Consider the following 13880-nt stretch of genomic DNA (forward strand, 5'->3'; position numbering starts at 1 on the left):
TGGGCCACGCCCAGCCGGCACTCGACAATACGTAAGTGGATTTTGGGTTGCAGTTTGGGCACTCGGTCCCTCTAAAAGGTTCTCCATCTCTGTCTTAGAGGGAAGGTTTGTGTATTCAGCCTGCCTGGAGGCCATTACAAAAGACCAGGGAAAAAACCCTTTGAACTAAGAAGAACAAAGAAAGAGGGAGAAGGGGGAACTCTGGTTTGTATCTCCGACTGGAACGTGAAGGGGAGGAAGTAATAATATTGCAAATGATACTGGGGCTCTCTTTTCCCACGAAGAGTTTGACACCTGATAATTGACTGATCTTGCGGTGTATGGCAGTGAAAGTTGGACCATAAGAAAGGCCGAGCGCCAAAGAAGTGAGGCCTTTGAACTCTGGTGCTGGAGAAGACTCCTGCGAGTCCCTTGGACTGCGAGGCGATCAAACCGGTCAGTCCTAGAGGAGATCAACCCTGACTGCTCTTTAGAAGGCCAGATCCTGAAGTTGAAACCTCAAATACTTTGGCCACCTAATGAGAAGGAAGGACTCCCTGGAGAAGAGCCTAATGCTGGGAAAGGTTGAGGGCAAGAGAAGAAGGGGACGACAGAGAATGAGGTGGCTGGATGGAGTCACTGAAGCAGGAGGCGTGAGCTTAAATGGACTCCAGAAGATGGTAGAGGACAGGAAGGCCTGGAGGAACGTTGTCCATGGGGTCGCGATGGGTCGGACACGACTTCGCAGCTAACAACAAGAAATTGACTGATCTGGGACTGACCAAATGCACTGAGGGGAGGTTTTTTTTTTACTCGGGGACACTTTAAAAGTATCGACCTGCGAGATAAGTTTCCAGATCCTGTCTAGATTATCCACTGTCAACCATGTTTTAGTAAAAGTTCCTGTTTGGACAATCCCATCTTCTTTCCTAAGAGTTCTTCTTTCCTAAGGTGTGGACTGGGGTGGGTCCTGACAATGTGCTTCCAGAGCAGTTGAACTGGAGCTTCCAAAATTCTCCAGACTTTTCCTTCTGTCCTGACTGGTTACCTATTTCCCCAAATTCATCTGATAAGGTAGGAGGCATAAGAGCAGCAAGAGCCTGAAGGCAAACCTTCCCATTACCATAAATAAAGGTAAAGGTTCCCCCGCACATGCGTGCTAGTCGTTTCCGACTCTAGGGGCTGGTGCTCATCTCCGTTTCAAAGCAGAAGAGCCAGACGTCCGAGGACGTCTCCGTGGTCATGTGGCCGGCATGACTAGACGCCAAAGGCGCACAGAACGCTGTGACCTTCCCACCGTAGTGGTCCCTATTTTTCTACTTGCATTTTTACATGCTTTCGAACTGCTAGGTTGGCAGAAGCTGGGATGAGTAACAGGCGCTTGCTCTGCTACGCGGCACTCGGGATTCAACCCGCCAAACTGCCGACCTTCTGATCGACAAGCTCAGCGTCCTAACCCACTGAGCCACCACGTCCCTATATTACCATAAATACAAGAAGCTAAATAGAACTCAAAATTACCCTGGAAATTAGTTGAAAATAAGGATTTTATCTGCGCAATATTTAAACATTAGACCTAAAGGGGAAAATAAAATTATTATGAATATGTTTGATTTATTGATTAACCTTGGTAATATACATAATGGTTTTGATTTATTAAAGGGGATATTGTACTATTAAGTAGATGATTTAATATGGTGGGAAATGGATAACTTTTAGGAAATAGAACGAGATTACATTTAAATAGATAAAAATGTCTATTTTGGATATTATATTTTGTTATGAATTGAGACAAGGGAAATCTTGGGAACCCAAAGACTGAAAATTATAAATATCAAAGGTTAAATTGGAATATTGATGAAAAACTAAAAAAATGGGTGAAAATTAATAACAGGATATGGATTGTTTTATGAAGATTGAATGTAATTAAGATACGTATAAGCTAAAAATTTATTGATAAATGTAATAATGATGTTTTTATTGAGTTGATGTAACTAGAACTGTACTGGTTTGAATATGAGACAGTGAATGTTAAGGGAAAAAGAGAAGAAATATCGGAGGTTGTAACCTGAGATTTGCACTAAAGATTTTGTTATCGAACTATTGATTAAACCAGTGGCCACGTTGCTTTTTTAAAGGTAAAATGGGAAAATTAATAAAATATTATTTAAAAAAAAATTACCTCCAGAAGCAAGCTGACCGTATTCACGTGGACCTCGCGCAGCCCGACTATCTGCACAACGTGCTTGCTATCTTCCCTTGCAAAAAGCCTGCAGAGAAACCCTCCGAGGTTAGTAGAGAAACTTGGAAAGAAGTGCAACAAAGTGCTCTAAAAAATCAACTTTTGAAAAAGTACTGGGTACAATGATTTCCCATAAAATACGGTCTAGGGCAGATTAAAACAGTTCACCTATTTGGAAATTATTATGACGTACCGTAAAGGAATAACCAGTCAGCAGCGGTACTGATAAAAAGAAATACAGCTAGCCCTCCGCTTAAAACCATTCGTTGGGTGAGCCCTGAAGTTTCAGTGGGACTGGAAAAGTGACTTACGGCCGTTTTTCGCTCTTATGACTGTGGCAGCGTGTCCACAGTCAGGTGGTCAAAATTTGGGTGCCTGGCAACTGGCATGTGCTTATGACAGTTGCACTGTCCCTGGGGTCAACATGATCGCTATTCGCAACCTTCCCGGCCGGCTTCCAACAACCAGCTCAATGGAGGAAGCTGGATTCCCTTAGCGACCACATGTGTCAGAACCCATATCTACAGGGTTCCCCCTCCCCCCTCCTAACCTAATCCTTTTCTTTCATCCTGACTCGAACCTTGCTCTCTTCTCTTCATGGGTTCTGCCATACTCCTGGGGGGGTAGGGGGGTGGGAGAGCTTGGGGTTATAGCCTTGACTTCCTCTATCACTACAATGTAACTCTTTGCTTTCCTATTTCCATATTTCTTCTGGGTACTTTCTCTCCCCTTATTGTCAGCTAGTAAAGGGGGGAGAAGAAAGGAATGTAACCTCCGGCAACCAGTTCATCTCCTCACTCCCAGGAGAAGGTGCCAAAATCCTATAGCCCTTTTTCCCCCACAACGGACTTAACACCTCGGGATTGGCCTGTTTGAACTGACCGGATGAACAGCGCTTGTCCGAGGACGTCTCCATGGTCATGTGGCCGGCATGACTAGACGCCAAAGGCGCACGGAACGCTGTGACCTTCCCACTGTAGCGGTCCCTATTTTTCTACTTGCATTTTTTTTACCTGCTTTCGAACTGCTAGGTTGGCAGAAGCTGGGACGAGTAACAGGTGCTCACTCTGTTACGCGGCACTCGGGATTCGACCCGCCAAACTGCCGACCTTCTGATCGACAAGCTCAGCGTCCTAACCCACTGAGCCACCGCGTCCCATTTTACTTCACAACGGTGGCCAAAAAAAGGTCATAAAACAGGGCAAAATTCAGTGAACGGCCTTGCTTTAACAATGGAAATTTTGGCCTCAGGTCTGCACTGATTCTGATGGGGGGATGAACCAAAAGTTGCATTTTGCCCGACTTCTAAGTGATAACCAGGTGAATGAACAGCTGCTACTGGTGGGATGTTGACTGAATGGATCTCAGCTCTAAATGGTCCAATGGGTCTCTGAAAGATGTGGAATACAGGTAGTCCTCAACTTACGAACACAATGGAGCCCAAAATTGATGTTGCTAAGGTTGTAATAGGGGATCAGGTGACCCCGGGACACTGCAACCGTCGTAAGTATGAGCCAGTTGCCAAGCGTCTCAGTTTTGATCATGTGAATATGGGGATGCTGCAATGGCCGAAAGCGTGAAAAACGGTCATGCCACTTTTTCAGTGCTGTTGTAACTTTGAATGGTCATTAAATGTACTGCTGTTAAGTCGAGGGCTACGTGTAGTCCTCGACTCACAAGAGTTCATTTAGTGATTATTCCAAGTTACAACAGCAGTGAAAAAATAACTTAGGACCGTTTTTCACACAACCGTTGCAGCACCCCTGTGGTCAGATGCTTGGCAACTGACTCATACATATGACGCTTGCAGTGTCCTGGGGTCACGCGATCCCCTTTTGCGACCTTGTGACAAACAAAAAAGTCAATGGGGGAAGCCAACCGTGATACCAATTTAACAACTGCAGTGATTCACTTAAACAGCTGTGGCAAGAAAGGTTGCAAAATGAGTCAAAAGTCACTTAACAAACGTCTCAGTTAGCAACATAAAATTTTGGGCTCCGTTGTGGTCGCAAGTTGAGGACTATCTGTACATCAAGCCACTTGCACTATTCTGCAAACATTATTTTTTAAAAAAAGCAAGTTAGTCTCCTTAGCTTTGGGGGGGGGGGGTCTTCCACGAAGCTGTAATTCCACCGAACTTCATCTGATTTATGTCATTTCTCCCCCCCTCCTCAAAAAACAACAACCCCTTTTGTGTTCTCAGAGTTAAATACCTCTTTCTTTCATTTAGCAAGTCATAAAGCTGCCCGCAGTAGATCTCGTAAAAGCTGATCCAGACATGGAGGTCTTTCTTAGCCTGAGTGCTTTCCAGTTGACTGAAGATCTCTTTAGCAGCCAAGGCGTAGAGGCCGGGCGTTTTTTGAGTGCCAAACATCGTGTAGGTCTTCCCTGCCCCTGTTTGTCCGTATGCAAAGCAGGTGGCATTTCCTCTGCAACCAAGGAAAGATGAAAAGTAATCATGACAAGCTTTCGTTAATGACTTCAGGACGTTCCATTCTAGGTGTACGCTCTTTATTTATTTGAATAGCTGTTATCACCGACAGAAGATGAAAGGGGGAATAAAGACCTCACAAGAGATTTAAAATGTCCAAGGATATTCCTCTTGGTTGGGACACAGGAACCCAAAGTGATACTTGATTACACATTTTTATACAACACTTCCATTATTTTATTTATTTTTATTTTAATTCCATTTATATCCCGCCCTTCTCCGAAGACTCAGGGCGGCTTACAAGCTTAGCAGTAGCCTTCATCCTATGTATATGCCTGCTTATTAGGGTTTTCACACACACACTCCAAGCGGCATTATTACAAAGTCAGCTTATTGCCCCCAACAATCTGGGTCCTCATTTTACCTACCTCGGAAGGATGGAAGGCTGAGTCAACCTTGAGCCTGGTGGGACTCGAACCTGCACTAATTGCAGGCAGCTGGTGTTACTTAAGGAGGCATTAGCCCACTGCTCCACCAAGGCTCAATACACGTATTTACACGTTTTTATATGTGAATAAACAGCAGGGGCAAAATAAGTCTGGAAATTGAGGTAAACCACAATGATCGGAGCTGGCAGGGATTTTTCTCAGGGTTTAGGACACCACGTTAATTTTGGTCGTTTCTCCTGCAAAATAGATGGGATTAAAAGCCATCAATTTCCAAAGATACTAAGCGGAACAGACTGCAGAATTTGAAATCCATGAAATCCATTCGGATCCCTGTACAGCTATATTGAGGAACTGACAGGTCCATTTCCTCAGAGATGACAGAGGAAATCCAGTCAGGCCCAAACCTTTCTTACACCTTATGGACAAAAATCTGTGCTTGACTGTGGTTTCGCAGATATTTTGTTATCGAAATTAGGTAACATCATCAGCCTAGCACTGATGACGTTACCTAGTTGGGTTATGAAACGTCTGCAAGAAAACAGCCGAACTGAGAGAGCATCAAGGACTCTTTCATTTCAACCCTGAGCTATAAAAACAGGTAGTCCTCGACTTACGACCACAGTTGAGCCCAAAATTTCCATTGCTAAGTGAAACATTTAAGTGAGACAGTTCAGTGACGTTTGCTCCACTTGATGACTTTTCTTGCCACAGCCGTTACGTGAATCAGTTGTTAAGTTAGTAACATGCTTGTTAAGTGAAACTTCAAACTTCGAACAGTCACTAAATGAACTGTTGTATGCCAAGGACTACCTGTATTCTCTTTTATTGGTCAGAATCTTGAGAGACTAAAACTATAACCTTCTCACCTACTAAATACAGTATAAAAGGCAGTCCTCAATTTATAACCATTTGTTTAGCAACCAACGTCACCACAGAACTGGAAAAACTTACTTGTGAGTTACGACCAGTCCTCATTTTTATGACCATCGCAACACTGCCATGGTCATGTGATCAACATTCGGTGGCTTGGTAACCAACATGCATTTACAGAGTTTGCAGCCTTCTGGGTTCGTGTGGTTGCCATTTGCAACCTTCTCAGCCGGCTTCTGACAAGCAAAGTCAATGGAAGAAGCCGGATTCGCTTAATGACCATGTGATTCAGTTAACTGAACATTCACTTAACAACCATGGCAAAAAGGTCATAAAATTGTGCAGTGCCATAAAATCATTGGAATGTTAAATTCGGAGCAAAAATAAGTACAAAGAGTACTCAATGTGACTTTTCTTGCCACAGTTGTTAAGTGAATCACTGCAGCTGTTAAATTATTAACATGGCTGTTAAGTGAATCTGGCTTCCCCCTTGACTTTGCTTGTTGGAAGGTCGCAAAAGGGGATCACAGGATCCCCTTTGTGCAACTGTCGTAAGTATGAGTCTGTTGCCAAGCATCCATGTCAGAGCATGCAGTCTTATTGCACTGAGATAACCCAGGAGTAAATACAGTAAACAGTGGTCTATATTAAATGGTGGTTTATCTTTCACTATCTACAATATCATACACCACAAACAATATACATACATGTGTTAATACAGAGGCTCCAACATACAGCAGTTACAGCAGGAAATGGAAGAGAGAGCACATATCTGCAAAGCCTTCCCTTTTATAAAAGGCTCTTAAAGAGACAGAGACCCAGCTGGCTCTTAAAGGGACACAGACCCTGCTTATTCATTCCCATCATTGCATCATACTTCTTACATCAGCTAGTTAGCTTCTAAATCATTACATGTAAATTGCGTGACCATGGGGATGCTGCAATAGTCGTAAGTGTAGAAAAACAGTCATAAGTCACCTTTTTTGGTGCCACTGCAACTTCAGTCACTAAACCAAAGATTATAAGTTGTGGACTACTGTACTCATGCTGATGGCTTCCTGAGCCATGTATATTAAATTCATTAGAAATCAGAAATGTCCTTATGTCTTGGGCACTAGGATAAATGCCAGCCAGCAAAGTTTTTCAGAGGCTGGGTTCATGAGTTATAACCATGACGTGGTTTCTTTGCTCTCAGTGTGATGGGAAGCTTCTAGCTTTGAAGTGTGCCAAAGCACAAATGTAATATTTGACTATGTCTCTTTAAGGCAGCTGCATCTTTTGCTGGGCTGGCACAGTAGCAGGCAGGTATCACAACTGGGCCTAGCAAAAGATGCAGCTCCTTTAAAGAATTGCAGTGTCCGAAACAGGACACAATTCCATCATTGTGTGTGGCAGCAAAGAGTAGACAACTTTCATACTGAAGGAGACCCATTGTCTTGAAGCTCCATCCACATCACTTCCTTTGGTTTTTTAAAGTGATAGATCAGTCTTCCCAAAACTGATCCTCTTGCGTAAATTAGATTTCAGTTCTCAAAATCTCTCCAAAACTGAAGATTGCTGAACTTGAGGCTTTGGAAGGCATAAAACTGAAGGCTGAGAGAAATATTCAATAGGGATACTCTACCCACTAAATACATGTTGAATAAGAGGATGGGCGGTCTTCATGTACACATCTTCATTGGAACATGTCTCCCCAAAGACCTCGTCGAAATAAAACACATGCTGAAAATGACAGAAGGCATATTTAGTGCAAGGGAAAAAAAATTTAATTCCTTTAACTAGGCATAATGGTAGTGGGCATAACCAGGAACATGGTCCCTTTAGCCCTAGCAATGGCACTTAGATTTATATACTGCTTCACAGTGCTTTCCAGCCCTTTCTAAGCAGTTTAGAGTTAGCCTTTTGCCCCCAACAATCTGGGTCCTCATTTTACCGACCTCAGAAGGATGGAAAGCTGAGTCAACCTTGAGCTGGACAGAATTGAACTCTTGGCTGTGGGCGGATGCCTGCCTGCAATACTGCATTCTAACCGCTGCGCCACCACGACTCTTTTAAAGTTATGAGAAGCTACATTGGTCTGATAAAACAAAGCCACATTAGACCCACTGAGAAGAAACACCATCAGCAACAGCAAATAGATATAGAGTATAGGGGGGAAAATGATCTGTCTCATTTTATTTCTAAGCTCCATCAAGTCGCTATCTCTGGGGAAGAAAGCAGTTGGTATAGCTATAGAAAGATGGCTGTGGAAATTCTTAGTCATCCAGGTGATGCTTGTCCCAAAGGCAACTGGAAGTCCAGTTGCCTTTGGGAAAAGCATCTTTGGGATATAGATATAGGGATATAGAAAGATGGGAAAAAATAGATATTCCTAAAAATCAGTAGTTGTAGTAGTAGTTCACTGAATTGAACATTCTAAAGTTATGCTAGGAATTGTAAAGATCTCTCTCTCTCTCTCTCTCTCTCTCTCTCTCTCTCTCTCTCTCACACACACACACACACACACACACACACACACACACACACCTGCAAAATGTACTGAGTGAGGTCAACTGCCTCTTTCTTCTCATGGAGCAGAAGAGTTTCTTTGCCTTCCACTGTGAGGATGTTCACTTCTCCGCGCCTCTCTTCTCGTAAACTGAGGGGGCGTTTTCGTACACACACCCGGATCTTGTCGGTTTCGATCCACAGTCTCTCTTTTTCAGAAGCACCCGTTCTACAAGAGAGGGATTTCAAATGTGCTGCCATCACATCACACGGATGAAAGCCCACAAAAGGACAGGCACACAATGCTCTCTTCGAATAGCAGTTCAGAATCTCTGGTACCCAACTTTTATTTCATTGTAGTAAATTTAACCTCCCATCAAAATATACTTGCAATAGTGACTGTGAGAGGGATTTAAGTGTCCTAGCGGACAGCCTCTTAAGTATGAGCCAGAAAGTGTGCTGTAGCAGCCAAAAAACCCAATGCACTCCTAGATTCCCTCAAAAGGACAGCATCAACATGACGTGAAATGATAGTACCGCTTTGTATTGCACGGCTGAGACCACCCTTGGAATAATGCATCTAAAATTCTGGTCGCCAGATACAAAAAAAAAAAAAAGATGCCGAGACTCTAGAGCAGGGGTCTTCAAACTTGGTAACTTTAAGACCCTCAGGGCTGGCTGAGGAATTCTGGGAGTTGAAATCCACAAGTCATAAAAGGGCCAAGTTTGCAAACCCCCTGCTCTAGAGTCTAGAAAAAAGAGCAACAAAGATAAGGGGACTGGAAGCTCAACTGCACGATAAGTGGCCAAGGGAACTAGGTATTTATTTTAGTTCGGTATAAAATTGATCAGCTGCCCATATTACCACAGGGTAATTCTGAGCGATTTACAATCATAAAAATATATATATATATATATATATATGGAATAATAACAACATCAATAAGTTAATACCAGGAAACTGTACGATCCAATTACAGGTGGGGAGGGCAGGAACAGAGTGGGGTGGTGAGGTAGCATCTGCTGTTAATGTTGTGATTCAGTGTCAGCCTGTGCTCCCAGCAGCTGAGTCCGATGAGTCTGAGGAGGAGGAGGGGTTGGGAGAACCTTTGGTGCCGGAGGGGGGGAGGCTCTGATGCACTGCAGGACTCTCATGTTCCTCATGAGGCTCAGCTGTGTGAGTACGAGGTGTCGGACTCAGAGGAGTCACAGCTGAATCTGTGCAGAGACGCTAGAAGCAGAAGGCAATCCAGCAGAGCACAGCAGAGAAAATCAATGAGGCAACTCAGTGAGAGGAGGAGAAGGCAGTGAGAAGCCACGCCTTGGGACTGATAATAAAAGGGGAAGATGTGGGCGGGGCTGGTTGCTGAAGGCAACCGTTTGGAGACATGCAAAGAGAATCCTGGTCGGTTCTTGCTAATCTGTTTGACTCTTGTTTGATATTTTGAATCATTTATTTATTTATTTATTTAATTGGATTTGTATACTGCCCTTTCCCGAAGGACTCAGGGCGGTTAACAGGGTAATTAAAACAAGAAATACAAAAATTAAAAACAATTAAAAAGATTATAACAGTCCCTGAAAAAGTAAAAACCCCCAATTAAAATTAGAATTAAAATTCTCAGCCTGGGCCAGAGAGCTGGAAAAGCCAGGTCTTCAGGTCCCGGTGGAATGAACGGAGGTCGGGGGCAGTCCTCAGCTCCACGGGCAGCTGGTTCCAAAGGGCAGGCGCACCCACTGAGAAGGCCCTCCCCCTGGGTGTTACCCGCCGGCAATCTTTTACCGGCGGCACCCTGAGAAGACCCTCCCTGTGGGAGCGCACTGGATGAAGGGAACTTGATGGAATCGTTGGAATCACTTATTGAAGGAAATATTCTGTTGCCTTTTTGTTTGAACTGTAAATAAATTTGGGTTCGCTTTTTCCCCAGCCTATTGATTGTTTAAAGGAAGAAGGGGTTGTCCCTGACACACAAACAGGGCCGGTCGTAGGCTGGAACAGAACAGTTAACTGATCAACCATCTCCGATGTATTGGGGCCCCAAGCAGGGCCAGATCTTTAGGCTCTTATGAAAGATCAGGAGGGTTGGGGCTGACCTCACCTGGGTGGGAGGGGGCGTGGGACGCAAGATGTTCCACCTGCCTATGTCTAGCCTAATGAAGAGAAGGCTCAGGGGAAGACTTGACAGCTGCATTCCAGTACTTGAGAAGCCATTTCTTGACCTATTCTACTCAGCTCTTGAGGGCCGGACAAGAAACAAATGGTTGGGAAATGATTAGAGAGAGATGCCTTATGGAGACTCTAAGTCATCCGGATCATGGTTGTCTCAAAAGGTGCTTTTTCAAGAGGCAACCGGACTTTGTTTTTTCCGAAGACGTTTCGCTTCCCATCCGAGAAGCTTCTTCGGCTCTGAGCGAATGGTGGGGAATGGAATACTCCTTGCAGACAGCTGATTGTTAGCCCTCTTTTAGAGAGAACTTGAAGCCACCTGGAGGTTGATCTGTGTCCTCAGGGTCACCTGAGCAGTGGAAATGGGCGTGGAGCCTTCTGGGAACTGCTGAAAGGACTGTGTTGTAGACCGGAGACAGATGATGTCATATCCCTTCCCCCTCTACTGAGCTGAAGAAACTTCTTGGATGAGAAGCCAAATGCCTTCAAAGGAAAACAAGGAAGTCCAGTTGCCTCTTGAAAAAGGACCTTTGGGACAGTAAGGAGAGATCCAAACCTAGAAACAAAGGGAGGTTTCCTGGCAGTTAGAACAATTCATTAATGGCTCGCCTCCAGAAGTTGTGGGCGCTCCATCACTGGAGGTTTCTAAGAAGAGACTGGACAGCCACTTGTCAGGCATGGTATAAACCCTATTATTCTGTGTTCTCCACTAGCCTCTTCTCCATGAACAGAAATGCAAAGAACGAAAAAAAGATCACCTGGTATAAGAGTGAGGCACTCCATAATTGTAGCCTGAGATATGAGCTACCCTCTGCACAAAGGATATGTCGGTATCTCCTAAAACATCGTTAGAGGAACTTCTAGCCGGAACAACAAGCTGATCCTCTGCCCAGTCTATGGGTCTTTTGTAGACCAGATCAAGGCTGAACTCAGCTGCAGCCTCCTCTTTACTCTCGTTGGAAGAGCTGTGAGATGAAGTGCTCGACTCGGGTACCAAGTCCTTTCGTTCCGCTTTTTCCTCGGAATCAAAATGAAGCTGCCTCCGTGGGCCAGATCGAGGGAGCTGGGGTCGTGGACGGCGGGCACTTCTTTGGAAATCTTCCTCTTTTTTCCTGACCGCTTCCTCTTCGGCCTGCAACATCTTGATAATCCGAATGAGCTGGAAGAGACGCTTGCGGTCCTTCATGTTGTGAACCCCGAGTTTGCTGTAATCCTTCATGGAGACCTTGGCCAGTTCATCGATCTTCTGGAAGCCGCGGGCGGTAAAATGGGGATAGTACTTTTGAAGCTCTGCCTCACAGAGGCATTCGTACAGACAGGAGGCCATCTTCTAATCGCGGTTGCCTAAGCAGTTAAGAAAACAGTTAAGACAAAATGAAATCTTTCTATGCCAGAGAAGTGGTTTTTCAAAAAAGGGGGAGAAAAACATCAACAGGCATTGTTGGGACAGAATTCTAATTTCATGCTAACAGATTGACTGGAAATGCAACAACCTGCAAGGCTACGGGTAATCCTTGGCTTTAACAATGGTTTTGTAGGAAGTCAGCACTCTCCCCACCCTCGAGAGAAGGAAATATTTAGGGGGGGGGAATATTTGAAAAGGCAGAATATTATATTTCACAAAGGAATAATGGGAGAAAATCTTAAAAGGCAGAAACCTCTCCGTCTCCCCCAAGCGGAAACTCAGCAGGCCAGCTCTGCAGAAATGAAGATTTGATAATCCTTTCAGAAAGATTGGAGCCAGGAAGCTTGAAGCTGATGGGATTAGAAAGACAAAGATCCCTAAAAATCTACGTACCCACCCAAAATCTAAAGACATGACCTTTAGTACATAATAGGATTAATCCACCACTCCCACCTCCATTTTGTCAGCCACCCCAGAAATATGCTGCTGTCACTGAAGTTTCTGGCAACTAAATAAACAAGAACCTTCTTCCTAAAGCGGTCTCCATTTTGTTTATTCCCGGCAACAGTTTAAAATTAGAACGGTCTTAGTAAAAGTGACTTAGGATCCGTCCTCAAAGTCAGGGCTTTTCAACCTTTTCACCCACTGTACCACTTTTAGGATACGGCAACATCCAAGTACCACCAGTCGCCTAGCTCCAGCCATCTCTCGCTTAGGCTTGTGCGGTGCTGCTACCGGTTCAGCTCATTCCCTTCCCCCGCTACTTTTCTACGATGGTCGCGTACCACCTGCCAGGTGCCAATGTACCACAGGTGGTACCCGTACCACTGGTTGAAAAGTCCTGCTCAAAGTTACAACCGTTCCACAACTCCCACAGTCATCTGATTGCAATGTGGACGCTTGGCAAGAGGCTCAGATTTACAACGGGTGCAGGATCTTGCAGTCACACGATTATGACTACAACCTTTACAGCCGGATTCTGCTCACAGCCTGGAGTTTGATCCTGATGGGGCTCGTGACTGACTCAGCCTTCCATCCTTCTGAGGTTGGTAAAATGAGGACCCAGATTGTTGGGGGCAATAGGCTGCAATCTTTGTAAACCACCCAGACAGTGCTGGAAAGCACTATGGGGCAGTCTAAACATTATTGCTATTGCTATTCTGACAAACAAAGTCAATTGGGGAAACCAGATTTGCTTAACAATTACATGTTTCGCTTAATGACCATACAACTTGCGTAATGGCTGAATAAAAATGGTTCTAAAATCAGGTCTGGTCACGTGACAGCTTGCTTAATGATCAAAATTCCCATGCCAATTGTGGTCATAAGTCAAGGACTATGGTATATCAGGATAATGGGAAAGTTCACTGGCGACAAATCCATTGTTAAGTAATCCCCCACTGTCAGTTTCCATCATTCAGGTCTGTAAATGGTCAATATTTGTCAAAACAAAAAGCAATTTCATACCATGTGAAAGTAATACAATACAATAGTACCCTTAGAATTTCAGCGAACTTAAACAGCAGAACTACATCAGCAAGGAAATCGTATTTTATTATGAACCCTGGCAGAATAAAGGTGAAATAATATGTATGAAGGTGTGTTTTTTAAAAAAAATCTCAGTTGCTTTTGCACTACTCTGCAGCAGATAAACAATTCAAGAATTAGAGGATAAAAGCTTGCCAAAATTACCCCCTAAACAAATGGGTAAAGAGTTGTGGAAATATAACTTAATATCATGTAGAAAGATTCTAGGGTATATTTATACCCCTCCTAATATTTTCCCGTCCTTTATAAATGCACCCAATTGGGGTAACATTTTATATGGCTAGAATGTTTTATATGAATAG

The 13880-nt window shown here is 44.0% G+C and overlaps 1 protein-coding gene across 1 annotated transcript in view; it reads right to left on the reverse strand.

The window, feature by feature from the left end:
• The window catches only part of KIF24 (kinesin family member 24), a 28300-nt gene extending 15887 nt beyond the window's left edge, over positions 1–12413 (reverse strand). Inside the window, exons 1-5 of the mRNA XM_081316210.1 lie at positions 11384–12413; positions 8498–8687; positions 7596–7693; positions 4435–4650; positions 2162–2249 (exon numbers count right to left, since the gene is read on the reverse strand). Of these exons, the coding sequence (XP_081172336.1) occupies positions 2162–2249; positions 4435–4650; positions 7596–7693; positions 8498–8687; positions 11384–11952 (1161 nt within the window). The 5' untranslated portion in view covers positions 11953–12413. The remainder of the gene's footprint in view (positions 1–2161; positions 2250–4434; positions 4651–7595; positions 7694–8497; positions 8688–11383) is intronic.
• Positions 12414–13880: the final 1467 nt, after the last annotated feature.

This window comes from Vipera berus (genome assembly GCF_964194415.1).
Source record: "Vipera berus genome assembly, chromosome: 2".
Classification (NCBI taxonomy): domain Eukaryota; kingdom Metazoa; phylum Chordata; class Lepidosauria; order Squamata; family Viperidae; genus Vipera; species Vipera berus.